Below are 18,519 nucleotides of genomic sequence, written 5' to 3'. Positions count from 1 at the left end.
GTTTCCCAGAATTCTTCTGATTTCTACAGCATTTTCACCAAAGCTTTCATTCCACAGCACCACAACAGGCATCAACATTTAAGCTCAATCGACGTTCTTAACTATCATCAATAATTTCACTATAACCTTCGTCTACTCAGCAACGATGACAACCGCCATCATCATCATCACCACCACTGTCCCCAGCATCACTGACATAAACTTCATGGTACCCACCTATGAATGGTTTGTCAAAAGCCGGGAACTCTGGGTCCACTTCGCCGAGGAACTTGGTCGGGGTGCTGGTGTTGGACCGAGCTCCAGCCAGCTTCTTGTGGCTCGGGCGGAAGGGGGAGCCCTTGCTCTTGTCCGCAACGGGTCCCGGAAGTTCTGGAATGATGTACTCTTGCTGCAGTGCAGGAAAACAAACGTTACTGTAAAACACGATATTTTCTCGGCATGAAAATTTTTCGCGAATTGGAGCCGACGGCCTTTTTCACGGCATGAAATTTTTCACAAGATGTCTCTAACATTCAATCCATAATAGTGTAGACAAGAACTCTCGCGTGCACTTTAATTTCGCGAATCCTGGCGTGATATTCGTGAAATTAAAATGCATGCAAACATCCCTCGTTTTACAGTATATGTGACCACTCACGATGACTTTCATATATTAAGGTTGCAGGCAGTGTGGCTGGGAAAACTGCAAAATTGAGATGAATTGGCTGACACTATAGGAATGTGATACTGGTTCAAAAATTGAAAGTCCTATACCTCTTGTAGCATGTCCAACAGAATGCTCTCTCTTCCGATAGGGACAGATGTCTGGAAACCAATTACCAATGAAAAGGGATTACCTAATCCCGATATTTCCCCATCATGTCACCACGACCTTCCTGTTAGACTGAGGCACCTCTTATGCCTGGGTACATTGGCCAGCAACTCTCAACTGAAATCAAATTGCAGTTTCTGACACTGCATAAAATTCTGATCACACTCGGACAAGGCTTTTCTCATAACACACTCCTGTGGTGTCTCAGAACTTATTCCAAAAGTTTCAACAAAATGTGTCATCTTAGAAATGATGGAAAATATGTGCCCGTTGATAATGAGAAACCAGATGTACATGAAACAAGATTTTTTTTCTTCTTTTTTTGTACCTTATCCCCATAGAATATAGTTACCCACTACAACAAAAGGATCTGAAAGTTGGGGGAGAACAATTTTCTGAAAATGACATGACATTATTCCGTTACTGACTAATAAGATCACTCACTCGTTGCTAGGGGTGAAGTCTAGCTGCGACACTAAATCCAAATCTTCGGACACGTTTCTGTTCTATTGAAAGTCTGAAAATCATGGCCCCAAATAACGCTAATTTCTTGCCTTTCCTTTGGTCATTTAGCTTCAAAACTTTGGCAGATGATAGACGATACATTAGACTACAAAATTATGCCAAAAACAAAAACCTGATCATTTTGACTGATTTTGATGATCTGGTTTCACACTCGATTTTCTCGACTCAGCCGTCAGTGACTTTAGGATCCTTTTGTTGTGGCGGGTCGCATATAGGCTTACTTTGTGCATGAAGCAGTTAGGTCCACACGGCTCCGTCCCCTGGCGAAACTCCTTGTTCTTGGGCTTGGTTTGACTCGGCGTCGGGTGGTACGCTGTTTGAGAAGGACAATCATACAGAAAGACAATCATACACAAACACACAAACTGGGTGTGAGAGCTTTTTAACCTATTGAGGACGACCTGCTTTTGCTATAACACACATTTCAGGGGCGGATCTAGCTTTTTTCCAAGAAGGGGGTTTAAGGGTTGAGCTGGGTATTTGCAAAGTGAGTGAGAGCAAAGCGAGTGGGGGGGGGGGGGGGGAGGGTGTGGGAGGGGGGTATCCCCCTCCCACAGTAGGGAGATTTTCAATTTTTAGGATTGCCAGCTTGCAATTTTAAGCATAATAATTACTTTGCATGCTCTATTTTCTCTCTCTCTCTCTTTTTTTGCCAAACATATATACAATGTATATATATATATATATATATATATATATATATTTTTTTTTTTTTTTTTTTTGGGGGGGGGGTTTGGTGCAGCCCCACCCGCGCCCCAAGCGCGGTGGAACATGTCTGGTTTGGGGGGGGGGGGGGGGGGGGGGGCAAAATTTCGACGGGGATGGGCACATTGACGTGATGGTTTGAGATCCTCGGCGAGGGAGCGAAGCGACCGAGCGGGGGGAGGGGGAGTACAAAAGTCGCGTTTATAGAGCATTTAAAAGCAAATTTCTAGGAAATTAAAAAGTGGTTAGAATCATTTGCAAATGACTATGATTATACGGGGGTATAACATTATTTCATGAGATGGTGTGAGATCCGCGGCGAGAGCGAAGCGACAGAGCGGGGGGGGGGGGGGGGGAGGGTGTGGGAGGGGGATATACCTCTTCCCATGTCCCACGCATAGGGACTTTTTGTAAAAACAGAGTATAAAAGTCGCGTTTCTAGAGCATTTAAATCAAATTCCTAGGGAACTAAACACAGTAAAAAAAATCCCCGCGAAGGACTATGATCATAAATTATGCAAACTATTCATTCTATTATAAGTATGGACAGAGCGAGCGAGCCACTCTCACTTTGCCATTCGTCTGAAATGTATTCATTAAAAGCTAAAACGTAATCGCATTGTTGAGCAATAAAAATTATTCTTGTATTACAAGAAAGCATAGAAGAAAAGAAAAAAAGTAGGCTTTAATAAAGGTATGTTCCGCGGGGCACACTCGAGGACGCGAGGCTACCATCTATACACTAAATTTACTCATAAAGTAAATATTAGTGTATAAAGATGTGATAATGTATATTGATAGTGTATTATAATTTTCGCCCCGTTAGGGGCGACAATTTTGCATATTCAGTTTTAAAATTGACAGCTTTTACGCAAGAAAAGTGCCTTTATTGTTGATTTTGGTCTTCAAATAATTGACTAATTAGTTGTTGTTTGTTTGTATGTTCTTATTTTTTTTTTACTTGGCAGCCCAAGAGGGGGGTTTAAACCCCCTAAACCCCCCCCTGTAGATCCGCCACTGCATTTCACATAGACATCTGCCCGAGTATACTCGGGACTAGTCTTCAACAGGTTATGATACAGCAAATCGGAAGCTTAAAGTCATCCAACAATACCTGCCAAATTCTGAGTACCCACGAATGCTGCAGGACTCACTGTGAGCTCCAAAATTCAACACAATCCTTGTCAAGTACTCAAAGCTCGAAAAAAATCACTCAGTCAATGCAACACGAACAATCCTGTAATCTTTCCCAACAAATATCAAGATAGAAAAAGAGCACAAAATTTTGATACTGAACATAATGGGTATTATATCATGTATATCATACCCCATCAGTGATTTTTATGTTTGTTCCAATGAAATTTTGCCACACATCATTCCTGTAAAAAAAACTAGAAATTGTAGCGACTGACGCCTCCGCCATAATGCATGATTCTCCCAATAGGCGTATAGTACAATGTCTTCACAATGTGTGATCCATGACAGTTTCCTTGAACTGGGTTTGCTATAATTGTCGAAGAGTGCAGGTACACATATTTGGGGAATTGAGAATTTTTACTTGAATTCTGACGGACCCTTTCATAAGTTTAAATGCATTGAGTAATTTCCAAGGTATGAAGAAAGAGTGTAATTACAGTACAAAATAGATTTTTTTTTTAAATGTTATTATCATTTCTTTTTTTTTTTTTTTTTTGGGGGGGGGGCATTGAAACCTGGCCTTTGACCCTTAACCTTTGACCTTTGACATTCTGCCGGGAAATTTCCTGGAGAATCTCCATTAGGTAATGCATGTATATATTAAGTTTGAAAACTAATAATGCAAGCATTTCATATACTAGTATATGAGGGAAATAGTAAAATATTGAGTTGACCTTGACCTTTGACCCCATGACTCTTGACCTTTGACCCCTAAATTCCCTAGATAATCTCTGCCAGTCAGTACATGCATATGTACCCCATTCCATGAAGATACATTGAACCATTTGTGAGAAAAGTGATATTACATTTTCACCTAACCTTTGACCTTATGACATGAAACTCTCTCTGGAGAATCTTTATGCAGTAGTACATGTCTACACCAAGTTTCAAGAAAATACTTTAGGGCATTGCATAGATATTGGGGGAAATAGCAACATTTTTAGCATTTGACCTTGACCTTTTGACCTTTGACCTCTTGTCAATGTCACTAAAATCTACTCAACTAATTGTCCCATCATACATCATCCTTGGACCAAATTTGGTGAAAGCTGCTTCGTCCAGTTTTGAGTTATCACGTAAACAGATACATTTCAGGATTTGACCTTGATCTTTGACCTTTGACCTCAGTCCGATTTCACTAAAAAACTAATCAAGTAATTGTCCCATCATACATCATCCTCCGACAAAGTTTGGTGAAATTTGCTCGATCCAGTCTTGAGTTATCGCGTAAACGGATACAATTTCATGATTTGACCTTGACCTTTGACCTTTGGCGGATTTCACCCAAAATCTATTCAACTAATTGCCCCATCATACTTTATACTTGGACCAAGTTTGGTAGAATTCAAGTCAATATTACTCAAGTTATCGCGTAAACGAAAGCGGACGGACGTACGGACGTGCGGACGTATGTACGGACGTACGTACGGACGTACCGACGGACGGACGGACAACCCGAAAACATAATGCCTCCGGCACCACTTCGTGGCGGAGGCATAAAAACCTAATTTTTTATGCATATTATGAAAACAATAGGAGTTCATTGAGATCCACTTTGGTGTTTTCTGTTTTGTTTCCTCTCCCTGGATACTACTTTAGTCTTAACACAAGAAGGCGACATCACTCACGGTGCAGGAAGCAGTCGTACTTGTAGCAGCGACGACAGAAGAGAGTGTGGAAGGAGTGCATGGTCTCATCCCGCGGCACCGACTTGGCGTTGGGTCCGTCAATATTGGGCGTGCACTCTGGAGGCAAGATGTTTGGATCCTGCCGTTCTGTCAACTCACGATATCTGTGTTGTGCAGTATTTTTGGATACAATATACTGTTTACGCCGATTACTTCATGAGGTTTTTATTTTTGTGAGATTTGCGAGTCGGCTGTAATTTGTGGAATTAAAAACAAGCGAAAATATTGACTCTAATGCCGATATGAATGTGACGTACGCGTATACATTTCTCTGTTCAGTACAGGACTCCACAATTGCGAATTTAACCACTTGCGAAATTGTCGAGAAGTCCCGATTCGTGAAAATTTAGACTCGCGAAATATATGGCGTATACATTAATCACATTCCGGGTATTTTGAATCTTAACTGCAATGCATCTTGAATGCATCTGAGTGGGTGCCAATATGAGGATATATTATGGACAGGAGTAAGAGAATGGACTCATAGTTTTACGGTTTTAGAAATTACATTTACGCCGGATAACAAATTAGTTGGTTTTATTGGTGTCCATTAAACTCGGCATCAAAATGCACAAGAATGTTTTTAAGAAAGGAAATTTTTGAATGTTAATTTAGAAGAATAGTACCCCAGTTTCATACATAAGGCAACGATAGCATTTGAGAATATCATAACAATGACAAATTTACTGTAAGAAATTATTGTATGCTGTATGTGTTTCAGAAAAATTGGTATTTGCCTAGTCACTTGTTTTCTTGCTATGTAATGTCATGATGTACTGAGGAATGACGATTCATTCCTCGTTTCAAAAGCACCTTGATGAACAGAAATATTAACATGTCCACTTGTTTGGACGAATATTCTACTTATGATAGAGGATAATAAACATTTCTGAGGGAAAAGGGAAAAAGAAATTATTTCAAATCCTCTGCATTAGTTGAATGACATGAATTTTACCTTCAATACCATTCTAAATCATGTTACATCTAGAAAAGGCACAGAGCAAGGTTAACCCGGTGTCAACTGGATCCCATGGAATACCAGCTTAGCTTAGCTGACTATGGGCTATCCAGCCATCTTCTCAGAAGGAAACAAACAAATTAAACTGATCTGTCTTGCATGTGGACTTCCCCTCTCCTCAAAACACAGGTGACTGGCAGCCTTGTATTAAAGTTAGCTACATTACCACCTCCACCAGTTTGGTTGCTCCTACTATCACCATTTTGCAAAATCATGTGAAACTCTAAAAGTTCATGAACTTTCTCACTTTACATCAGAATTTGATGAACCTTCTACCGCCGAGTTCATCTCAGCAACTTTCATTTATTGAAGCTGATTCAAACATGGTGATGGAAAAAACAATCAACACAGTGGTGTGGAATTTCATTTGCAGAAAAAGATGACAAAAAAATTCTAAATGGCTTCCTCCGTCTCACCTCTCCTTCAGTTCTTCTGTCGATCCTCTGTCAGGGAACATGCTGGCGATGGCCTGGAAGACGATATCCTGGGGAAACTCAGTCGCCATCTTGTCGCCCGCCTCCTCCTGAGTATCGGCACAAACACCACCAGCCACGTCGCAAGGCGAAGCTGTCGAGATTTAATATCTTACGCTGGTCACAGGATTCACAAATTCATGATACGAAATACTGTATATGCCCAATATTTGGCGAGGTTTTTATTTTCACAAATTTCGCGAGTCAGGTGCTATTCGCGAAATTAAAGACATGCGAAAATATTGACTCTGACCCTGATGTGAATGTGACGTACATGTGTACACTTCTCCGTTCAGTACAGGACTCCACAATTGCAAATTTAACCACTCGCGAAATCTTCAGGAATTCCCGCTTTGCGAAAATTTAGATTCACAAAATATATGGCATGTACAGTAAGTCATGGCATGGGATCTATTTTCACATTTATACCAGTTATTCTGTCTATTAGGAAATACTTACTATACACTGCACTCCCGTTATAACAAACATAGTTATAATGAAATTCTCGTTACAACAAAATAAAAAATTCAGACCCTAGAATTATTGTCTATATCTATATCTTTGCATACTTTATTGTTCAGCTATAATGACATTTTGACATAATGAAAGAAAACTGTCCGTCCCTAGGACTTTGTTATAGCAGGAGTCGCTTGTACAAACATCAATATGATAATGCAAGGCACTTTCAAAACGTACACCATCCTGATACACAATTCATCGAGAGGAGGGCTGCAAACATGTTATGAATCAAAATTCAGGGAGATTTTACAGAGCGATTGGGGAAATACTTGTGCAATACATGCATTTTACGGGGAGAGGGAAGGGGGGAGGGGGGAGATCTATGAATCAAGAAGATTTACAAATTCTCTTTTCTAGATATGAAAGAGATGTTGGAAAGAAGACTCCTACACAATCAGGGAATCTCCAAAGCTCTACAGAAGTCCACAGACAATGAACAACCGCTGGCAAATCAAAATGTGACCCTGCACCTCAAAACAAACAAAAAGTCGCCAGACATGAATTTTTAGTTGAGACCATATTCTGAAAGAGCAGACTTTAAGCTTTAAAATGATGTGTAACTCAAATCAAATGGACTCTCCTAACCTATCTAAATATTGGAAAGAAAGCACAAACTCAGGAAAAGTGTGAACTGAGAAAAGAGGCTCTGAAGTACAGTGTCTATTCAAGTGCTTAATCTTTACCAAACCGTGCTGGCTGTGCGATGAATGGGACAAAAAACAGGAAGTAAACCACCAGAGTAACAACAATGAAGGGATTATCAGATTAAACTGAAATTGAGCATGCCTCATTAACACATTGTGTCCATAATTAATGCCAACTTTCACAGCAGTAGCATTATCCTTTCAAAAGTTATTAGAGTTGAAAGTGAAGAGTGTGGACAAGGTTTTTCAGAAATGAAAAAAGAGATTCTAAAGACACACCTAATCACACTATTCTACCACAAAATGTTTGAGATAAACTGCTACAAAAACACACTTTCCTGCCCGTTTTATGATACCAAATTTTAGCATAATGTAAAAGAAGACCCACTCTTTCAGAAAATATGAAAAAGTCAAGTTCGGCTAGGTTGACCCATTACACTTATTTTCAGTCCTCGCGCAAAATCAGTGCGTGCGACTTTATGTTCGTTTTGAGGTGCACGGTCACAAATAATGACTGGATGATAAAAACAAGTCTTCACATCATATGTCTGGCAATCACTTAGCTTGTTGAAGACTAGTTCAGAGTACTGGAATTCAAGAAATATTTGCAAATTGGAGCCAATAGCTTGTTTCGTGGCATGATAATTTTTTTTTTTTTTTGCCAATTGCCACTAGCATCGATGCTTTATAGTGTATAGTGTATCTTTATCTTTTAATTTCCTGAATCTTGGCTCTCACAGAATTCGAAAAATTAAAATGCATACAAAAATTTGCAGTTTTACAGTACACTCGGAGCAGGTGCCTTTGGGAAATGTGTGATGTAGCAAAAGCAGCTCATCCTCCAATGGAATAATGTGATCACTCCAGGAAATAATGCTGCATGTATCTTTGCTCTCTTCAAATCTTCTTGGATCCTACATACCGCTCTCGACTTCTTGCTGCATCGTCGACATGAGCTCCGTGGTAGCAACACTCTTCACCAATTCAACGAAGACCTCGTCATCGATGAAGCCGCCCTCTGGAGTTGACAGGGAGGGAAGAATACAAATGAAAATTAGGACTGTTCGACTGCAGAGCTCTTTTGGTCTGTATTTTTTTTTTTGTTTAATGTGCAAAGTGTACCTTAAGTGAAAAGCAGATTTTCATATCTGGGCAATTAAATACACCACTGTATTTCGTCGCCTGCATTACAACTGTCATGAAAGCAGTCTTTATGTGTGACTGAAGTTAACTGCCCTTGTTTGGGCAGAGAAGATATCTACTTGGCAGTACGCTTCTTACGGTTGTTATGACACAAAAATGCGCAGATGAGATGAAAATAAATCCAACCTGTGACCTTAAACTTCTGGAAGTCCACATGACCACTGTCACACAGTAGATCTTGCCTCAAAACTCTAGCATCTGTCTATTAAAAATAAAGTGCACTACCATTGATAGGACTAATTTCTTTCACTGTTGCTTGAGCCAAACTGCACCACAACATGGCTGCTTGGAGTAACTTACATCAGGATTGCCATCACAACAAGAATAAAAACCCTAATAACTTGCAACCCTCTGACTAAAACCAAATTGCATATCTGATGCCGGAATATAAGTATACCACCGCTGCTAGAAGCAGCGTAACACCAATGTTGCAGGAATAAAATTGCATTGCTGTTGCTTGAACAGAAGTACATGTACATTCTCGTCGCTACTGCACTAAATGATTCCACTCCTATCCTCGTAAACAACTAGTAATTGGGCAAAACAAACAAAACACTCAAACAAACCAGAAAAGAGATCCACCCCTGCCACTGGACCTGAATCCTACCTCTGTCTCCGTGCACCTTTCCGTCATAGTTCTTGATGAGCTCTTCGATGAATGTTTGTTCCTGCTCCAAAACCTCATCACCCATGTATGGGATGTTGTGGAGAACAGTCTCATCCTCAACCTGCAAGATGAAGTTGTATTTTTCGCAAAACTTTTTAGCAGATGCATTCATGTGGAGAAATTGGGTCTCTGCAATCTGGACAACATCGCATCCTGAATATCAATTCACAGCCATCATTGAAATACCCAGATACACAAAAACTTAACTGGACATTGAACTGTGGCAGTGCAGTGGTCTATTGGACTGAATACTCTGGCTTTGAATGAGAGGGTTCAGTGTTCCATTTATGTCTAAGACACCTGTCTTTGAGAGTAAGTGATGACAAGTTTGGGGGCAGTGCAGACACAAAGTGGATACTTTTTTGCACTTACCATGAAGTTCTGCTGAAGCGGGGCCCAGGTGTAGACACAAGGCACGGAACTGACCCCATTGAGAGTGTAGAGAGGTGCTGTCTGCGTCTGCTTATTGTTGCCAATTTCGATGGTGCACTGTGATCAAGAGAAAATTAAACATTGCCCCCTTGGCAAAGGTAGAGTGTAGGGCTAAACAGGAATGACATTTATTAATGGGGGGGGGGGGGGTGTTACAATTGTACTGCAAGTTGTCAGATAACAGTTTCACTTCCTGAGACAGTACAAGGTGATTCACCAACTGCAAAACATTCAGTAGAACACATCAGTGATAGTTTGCGTAAAAGTGGTTCATCAAATCATAAGTGATGCACTTACAGGTCCACAAGATACAATGTTGAATCAGGACCCACTTTAGTGGGAAAACTTTGAAAGTGCAATGAAATTCAACATACCCTCATCAAGTTTTTAAGCATTTTTCAGAGCTTGATCAGGACCACAATCTGCGTAACAAGAACATTCTTTTCTTTTTTGAAAAGTGTGGAAGACAAGAAAGGTTGGAGGATGGGAAAAGGTAAAGGTAAGGGAAGTGTTGAGGATAGGAAAGGGGAATGATAAGGTGGTTGTATTATAATAATTCATGAGTATTCATACCCTTCTTGTGATGGGAAGCTGGTCAAAAGAAGCTGCTGTGTGGATGGACTGGTACGGCCTCTCCTGGTGCTTCTTCTCCTCCAGTTCTGTCTTCTCTTCAATGTTTTTTCTGTTGCTGGCCCAGATTGTCTGTAATAGTTATTGTCAAAATGCCCTTCAGCTGCTATAATGCTCAGATACAACTTAACACTTGCCATGGTGTCGGATTCTCGTGTCAAAGTGTGACTCAGCACAGTGTTCAAGATGGCATAACCTTCTGTGTTCTCTGGGAGTCATTTGGCACAGGTAGAAAGCCCCCTAGCATTTCACACCCTGTCACAAGTCCCTGCCAGAGAAAGGCTTAAAGATTCTTCTGGAGCATAATCACACTGACAGATTGAAATAGGTAAAATGATAGATAAAATGCTTTCATGAAATAATGTTGCAACTACAATATGTGAAATACGGTAAATAAGGTGATACTCCTACATCAACATTTGGTGAAATAATATGAATCATTAAGATTCCAAAAGGTTTTTTTTGTTTTTGTTTTTGTTTTTGTTTTTTTGAAATCTCAAGTCTGAATTTGATGCTCTTCTGTTTCATATAACAGAAATTAACTAGGATATTGTACGGGATGCATTCATCATGAATATTCCAATAAAAAACCCCAAACAAATAAACAAACAAACAAACAATCATAGTCTGCTTTGACAGAAATAGTCATGATAAGTGCCCGCTCAGATACAAAAATATGGGAAACTAGAAATGTCGCTACGGCGACTGGTGTATGCCTCCTAATAGGTCTATAGTACAATGTCTTGACAATGTGTGATGAAAGTTTCACACAACTGGCAAAATATTAAAATGACAGGTTTGCCACAAATGTGTTGAATGTTGACTTTCCTAGAACTAGGTTCAATTGGATGAATGATTAAAACGTCAGAGTGCAGGTATTTGGGGGAACTGATGATTTTTACTTGACTTTTGACCCTTTTATACGAGTAATTTTAAAGGTATTGAGAAAAAGTATAATTTCAGTATCAAATGGTAAAATAGTATTATCTAAACCTGGCCTTTGACCTTTGACCTCACAGTTCCAAAGAGAATCACTGTTCGGTAGAACATGCATAAATATGTAAGTTTCATGATAATACCTTGAGTTACTTTTGAGATATGGAGGAAGAAGTGCAATTTAGCACTTTCACTTGACCTTTGACCTTTTGACCTTTGACCTTTTGGCAAGAAACTTCCCACAGAATATATATTGGGTTATACATGCATACATCAAGTTAAAAAAAAATCCTTCAGGCATTGCATAAATATTAAGGAAAGCAGTGATATTTTGAGGAGTTGACCTTGACCTTTGACCCCCTGACCTTTGACCCATGACCCCCAACTTCCCTAGATAATCACTGCCCATCGGTACATTCATATATACTAAGGGTGCGTTTATAAGATTTTGCGTGCCTAGAATCACTGTTTTGAATCACTGTTTTGAAACACTGTTTCAAATCACAGTTTCGTCAGGAGAGCGTTTATAAGATTTTTTCTCCGAGCGTGTTGGGGCTCTTGCTCAGACTGTGCCATTGCGCAACTCACTCTGCGCAGTTTTTCCTCGGCAAAAAGGTCAAACAGGGTGCGCGCAAGGCATTGTGACGTCACATAAACAGTGTTTGCGATCGCGGTTGCGTTTATAAGATTTTTGAAACACTGATTCTACAGAAACACTGTTTGTAAACGCACTATTTTGTGCGTTTACAAACAGTGTTTCAAAACACTGTTTCAAATTACGGCGAGCGTTTATAAGAATTTTTTTCGAGCTAGAATCACTGTTTCAAAACACTGTTTCTGGCCAGCAGAAAATCTTATAAACGCACCCTTAGTTCCATGAAGATACCTTGAACCATTTGCGAGATATGAAGACAAACATGAAATTTCAACCTTTTTTTCACAAAATATTCTGTGACCTTTGGCCTTTGACCCCGTGACCCTAAAATCCAAAGAAAGTATTATCCTCCCAGGATATACCCTCATACCAAGTTTGATGCAAAACCACCTCACGGTTCTTGAGATATCGACAAAAACAAAACGGGACGGACGGACGGACGGACGTACGGACGGACGTACGGACGGACGGACGACCCGAAAACATAATGCCTCTGGCCACTTTGTTGGCGGAGGCATAAAAAGTATGCATTTGATAATCATTACATCACTTGTTACCATACAAAAGCACTGCAAAACTAAGTGAGGAAATCTGTGTGCTCATCGCCAGTGATTTCAACTATCATATCAAAAGGAAAGGGAAAAGCTGAACAAGCAACCTCATGACAGCTAATTTTAAATCTCACAGGCCACATGAACATATCAGTGACTCCGCTTGAAGTACAGTAATGTTTTGAAGGCACGGAGACATGGACATTATTTACAGCACAGGAAGCTGGGAGGCCTACAGTCTATAATGCAATGTTTGGAGCACAATCATACTGCACCATTATCCCATGATGGCTTCCAATCACTCAAATGTCAGTCGTAGAAATAGCACACAAGATTTTTATTTTGACGAATTTGTACTTTGTACCTAGCACACATATCATGAATACAAAAGGTGAGAGATGCTTATAAGCATTTTGACATTCTTCCAGTCATGTGTTGTTTGAAAGTGTGAACGGTGATGTACATGAAAAGAGGTTTTGTGGTAACACTATTGTTATGTAACCACAAACCACAAATCTCTCTGTCCACTGAAGCTCAGTTTGCTGTGGCTACGACTTACAGTACAAGCTATGGGGTGCGTTTGAGCGCTCTCCTAAAGGCGCTCCTACAAAGGTGTACCGTACTATACTGTACCGAGCCAAAAGTGGACCACTTCCCGATGTGCTCCAAAAGCGTAACAAAGCATACCAAAAGTGCGTTGTAAAGCATGCGCGTATCATGCGCATACGTCACAATGCAAAGACATCATTCTCTTTGTTCGGGACACATTCGGGACAGCTGTAAGCAGTTCAAGCGCCAGGTGAATGACATTCTTGCTGTAAACAAGCGTGACCTTTTCTAAAACTAACTCGTGAGGTACGCTTTCTCCACAGAGCGCTCTAACGCTACAAAATTGGCACGGTACGGTACGGTACCAGGCCTCGAATTAACCGATGGCCACCGACGGCCATGGCTGTCGGTGCCCCTCTCGTTGGCCGCAATGCCTTCTTTTCCTTGATCAAAGTTACGGCAAAAAAAAAGTGCCCTTTTTCTTGTGGCCGTGGTGCCCTTTTAGAATGAAAGTTATTATTTATGACATATAATATGCCCTTTCTCAAAGTCTACACTTTAATAAGCTTGAACAACTTTCCTGATCTCAGATATCATACCTTCAGTTCACTCGCGTCCCAATATATCTGAGTATCTTTCCGAGATACGAGACGACGTGTAGAAGTCTACGTACATGTACGCCCGACCGGCTTTTACCGTCCCGACTGCCTCCGCAGCAGCGCAGCGGCCATAGAGTTACTAGCTAGGCAGCAGCGGGCCGGAGCAAGTGGTCGCAAGCCATGCTAAAAAATGCCAGGCCTGCAGCTGTCGGACGGCTACGAGCATTGCCATCTCTCTATAACTCTCGCTCTGCATTCATGCCTGCATGCTCAAAGCAAAATGGCGCCGGAAGTGCTCCAAAGCGAGCGCGGCGTATGCGTTGAGAACGTACTGTATTACAGAACCTACATCGTATTGCGTATGGCCTACTGCCTAACGTCGTCTGCTGCGGAGAAATCTTATGCGTGCGTGCGCTGCTGGAGTGTAGCAGCACGGTCGATAGCATATACAGCTCTATGGGGCATTCACATCACGTATAAACAACACCCAACATGCCCTTTCCAATGTGGCCTTGGTGCCCCTCTGACTGACCTAAGTGCCCTGGCCTCTTGGAAAAAGTGCCCTTTTCTAAATGGCCTTGCCCCTCCAAAATCCTATTTCGAGGCCTGCAGTACGCTATAGTTCAGATCGCTTTGGTTCGCTTTAGAGCGCTCGAACGCACCCATGGTTCCAAATGAAAATGGAGCTGAATCTTGACATCCCTTTTCTCTCTGTGTCTCTTCTTGAAAAGCAATTTTTAAGTTCCCCTGTATTTTTGCTGCATAAGAGTGCTGGGTCGAACACAGTCATCAGAAACACTCACCCGGACTTCTTCGGCCCTCTTGAATCGTTTCAGCTGGCGCAGTCTCATGTACTCGGACTTTACTTTGCGCTTCAGCTCGGTTATGGTGTTCCTTGAGGCAGCGCTCTTCTCAGCCATCTTCTCTACCTTCTCTGGTGTTGCCGTGGCCGATCTGGCCCCACTGGAGGAGGCCATAGTGTTGCTTGAATCTTTTGTTGGTGTGTGTGTGTGTGTGTTTTAAATGGAAAAAAGATTTGGATAAAAGCATTCTAAACAAATCTGGTAAGCACTCAAAAAGAATTTTTAACATTGGAATGACCTTGTGGTTGTACAATTAATGACTGATTCCAGTGTCGTGATTGGTTGGATGACATACATGTCTACATAAGAGATATCAATGTATAAATTTATCATTTTTTAGAACTGTATGTGGTGCAATTAAAGTTCTTACAAACATGATGAACAGTACATAAGTGTTAAACTTTTGTCATATAATGATTTTTCGATTTGCAAACCTATGATCTTAACCCCGATGCAGGGCGCTCTTACTAGTAACATATGTTTTGGGGTTGCTGTTGCGGTTACTATGACCTTCGCATTATGTACATGATGTATGTTGTATAGAGTAACTGCGTTAGTAAGCGGCCGTGCAGCCGTTCGCGGCAGGTACAACATACACGGTAATATACAGCTAAACACAGCATTGCACTGTTACATGCACACTACACATATACTAACACACTAGCAATCAACAAAAACCAACCGATAAAATGGGCACGATCTCTGACGAAATGGAAATTTTCTCACCTAAATGACAACATATCGCATCCAAAATGAAATTTTCGGTACTTCTTAACATAACAGTTAAGAAACAATGGTCCAAGAAACTGGATTTTTTGTCGTTTTCTCGATGTTCATGGATTTTGAAAACATATCCTCACGTAAAATAGAATTTTCGCGAGCCGATGTGGGCCGCCATTTTTTTCGGAAAGTGGATGTTACCATCGAAAAAAAATGAGAAAAACACGAAAAAGACATCGACAACACCGCCAGAATTGCGATCTTGTTTGCGGCCAATGTATGTGCGCACGCTATTTTCACGTGCTTTCGCAATGGGAATTGGCGCTTACGCAATGTTCGCGAGACATGTGAAGGCGTTCAGCCAAAGATCGTGGAGCACGCGCGTATTGCATAGGGATTGTACATCGTGCCGCAAGCAGAAATACTACATCGCATATCGCCCTTATCGGCGAAAATTGTGCCGGGTTTTGCCCTGGTAAATCATGAAAACTACGTTGGTCAATGGTAAATTTCTTTCATGAAAACAATTGCGTTAATGAATAATCTTGTCTATGATATATGAAATGGTTGAAAATAATTTGCCTGATTTGTTTACAAGTTGGAAAAACCCTTAACAATGCTTAAACTGCCGCAAACGGGATATTTTACTCTAGATAGACTTCCTAGCCATAGACTAGTCTTCCAAAGATGCGCTTGCCACACAAACTACCAAATCACAATAAGCAGTAGAAAGTGTTCTAGTCTGGCTGGATAGCGCATCACTATAGCCTGTGTACGAATCGCGAGTAGATTATAAATGTACCCTACACACGGACATGGTACACCTCACTCAGAGTCCCTTTAGGGAAAGAGTTCCTTACAAAAATATTGTATGTCCCATCTCCCCCCCCCCCCCCCCCACTAATTTGCACAAAATAAATAAATTACTATTTTTTTTACTAATAATAAACTAACTAAAGGTTATGCCATTTATGGGAAGACTTTCTTTTGAGACAGTCACCCATTAGGTAGCCTTTAAACAAGGCGACTCGCTCTGCGTGCCCCCGTATAGCGCGTTTACCCCACAAACCTAAGTAACTATTCTACTTAATATTAACGAGGCTTGCCTTGGTGCCGTGTGTATTTTCTGCGTCAAATTTGTACGCAAATTTGTCAAAGAATATAAAGCAACAACAACGACAAAAGTACACATCCCTGAACGAGTGGATAAAGGCGGCTCGCTCCACTCGCCGGCCAACAGGTTTGTGGGGTAAACGCGCTATACGGGGGCACGCAGAGCGAGTCGCCTTGTTTAAAGGCTACCCATTAGGGTGCGCGGGACCCCTGTGATTAGGGTTAGTGTAGTGTTAGGGTCAGTATTAGAGTTTAAAATAATGTGAAGGCTTTGTGGCCGGTGGTTGTCATAAAATTTTAATTTAAACAAATTGTAATAAGATCTTTGATATTTTCCATTAGTTTGTGACAGGGCTGTAAAGTTCAGAAATATCCTCCAGCAATGCTGCAAACAAATTAGTGGGGGGGGGGGGGGGGGGGGGACTAAAGGAACTCTTTCCCACCTGAGGACCTAGGCCTACTTTCCTTTGTGCTTTCCTGCTGCTGCCATTGCCTGGAAAACTGCCACTACCAACTAACGTGTTAGATCTATCACTCTAGGCCTACAGTTAGAAAACACTCTCTATAAAATAAGGTGGACATGGTGCAATTAATTGTAAATTTAATTTAGGCCTAACAAGGGTCCTAGCGTTACTCCAACAAAGCGTAAATCCCCTTGCCTTAATTAACCTGTAGGCTACTAGTAAGTGTAATAACCAGCCTGTTCCTTCGGCCTTCTCTGTTAATGTTAGTGGATGCATATATTATAATCACTGATAAATTAATTAACGTTAAATACATGATTTAGACAAGTCCAACCAAGTTAGATTAATGTAGTCGTAGAGGACGGCCAGATCCAGGTCCAGAACCAGTTCACGTTTAGAATTTAATTTTGAAATTTGGCCAAATGTCAATTGAAGGAGGCAGGAGAAAGAAGAGACTTGCTACTCAGTAATTTACAAAGATCATGACATGATCCGCCGGCCGGATTTCCGTGCAATCCAAAACTAGAACTAACTTGTGGTGTTAGTCTTAACGTTTTAGAGTACCGCCTACCGGTAGTAAATTTACCCGTAATTTACATCGCGATCATGAAGGCTGCCTATAGGCCCTAATTTAGTTTCGGTCAATGTTGCCTCAGTTTCACAAGTAACGTGTTGAAATGCAGCAAAATATCGTTTAAGTCTCAACATGGAGCTATAGTCTATAACGTTAACGTTAGTTGTTTTATGTAGCTCCATGGTCTCAGTCAGTTCAGGATACAGTTTCCTCACGTTGAATAGTTGCGTGGAAAACTGCACGTGGGACTATTCACGTTAGAACTACAACAAGTAAGAAGAATTGGATTGTGATTTCGATGGTACCAACCATGGTAGGACTCTCGAGGCCCGACTCCACCGGCAAACTACAGCATAAAAACGATCATTTAAGATTCTCACCATATCCTAAGCTTATGGCAGTCGCGAAAAGGTTTGATTAGGCCTATAATGAGTAATATAATTTCTCCTTACCAATCGCTTCAGCCAGACTGAGATGTCATAAATACGCACATAACATATAACAATGGTATCACGTCTCTGGCCACACTGCATGCAAGAGTAAATGTGTACGTAATACGAGTTACAGCTGCACGCAACTGTACACATGTGTGTGTACTTGTACACGCTCTAATTCAATCACAACGCGGGAATCAATCCTCGATTCACTAGAATATAAACGTAGCTGGCGCTTGAACATCAAAAAAATCAAAACAAAAACAAAACAACACAAAAATAAGAACAAAAAACAAAAAACAAAAACAAACAAAACAAATCCAAAAAAAAAAAAAACCCACAAAAAAACAGAGCTCTTGAAAAAATACTGAATAAAAATAAGAGAAAGAGAAGAATAGAGCTAATTCTTCTCAAACTTCCAAAATGAAACAGAAGAGGTGTTTCGTTTTTTCATACAAAGTACCGGTACTCTCTAAAAAAATCAAGTGAAAATATTCACTCTTGAAGGGGTAATTACAGTAAAGAGTGAATTTAGAGTGAAATGGGACT

The 18,519-nt window shown here is 40.8% G+C and overlaps 1 protein-coding gene across 1 annotated transcript in view; it reads right to left on the bottom strand.

The window, feature by feature from the left end:
• The window catches only part of LOC139738121 (histone-lysine N-methyltransferase EZH2-like), a 34,375-nt gene extending 16,348 nt beyond the window's left edge, over positions 1–18,027 (bottom strand). Inside the window, exons 1-11 of the mRNA XM_071648785.1 lie at positions 17,989–18,027; positions 14,606–14,793; positions 10,456–10,584; positions 9,823–9,939; positions 9,391–9,511; positions 8,499–8,598; positions 8,110–8,113; positions 6,361–6,464; positions 4,867–5,030; positions 1,558–1,649; positions 217–388 (exon numbers count right to left, since the gene is read on the bottom strand). Coding sequence (XP_071504886.1) covers positions 217–388; positions 1,558–1,649; positions 4,867–5,030; positions 6,361–6,464; positions 8,110–8,113; positions 8,499–8,598; positions 9,391–9,511; positions 9,823–9,939; positions 10,456–10,584; positions 14,606–14,779 — 1,177 coding nt within the window. The 5' untranslated portion in view covers positions 14,780–14,793; positions 17,989–18,027. The remainder of the gene's footprint in view (positions 1–216; positions 389–1,557; positions 1,650–4,866; positions 5,031–6,360; positions 6,465–8,109; positions 8,114–8,498; positions 8,599–9,390; positions 9,512–9,822; positions 9,940–10,455; positions 10,585–14,605; positions 14,794–17,988) is intronic.
• Between the last annotated feature and the right edge of the window lie 492 nt (positions 18,028–18,519).

Source organism: Diadema antillarum, unplaced genomic scaffold, assembly GCF_040938485.1.
Source record: "Diadema antillarum isolate AM-2024a unplaced genomic scaffold, OU_Dant_1.0 seq00000722_RagTag, whole genome shotgun sequence".
Lineage (NCBI taxonomy): Eukaryota > Metazoa > Echinodermata > Echinoidea > Diadematoida > Diadematidae > Diadema > Diadema antillarum.
This window is presented reverse-complemented; position numbering and strand designations above follow the sequence as displayed.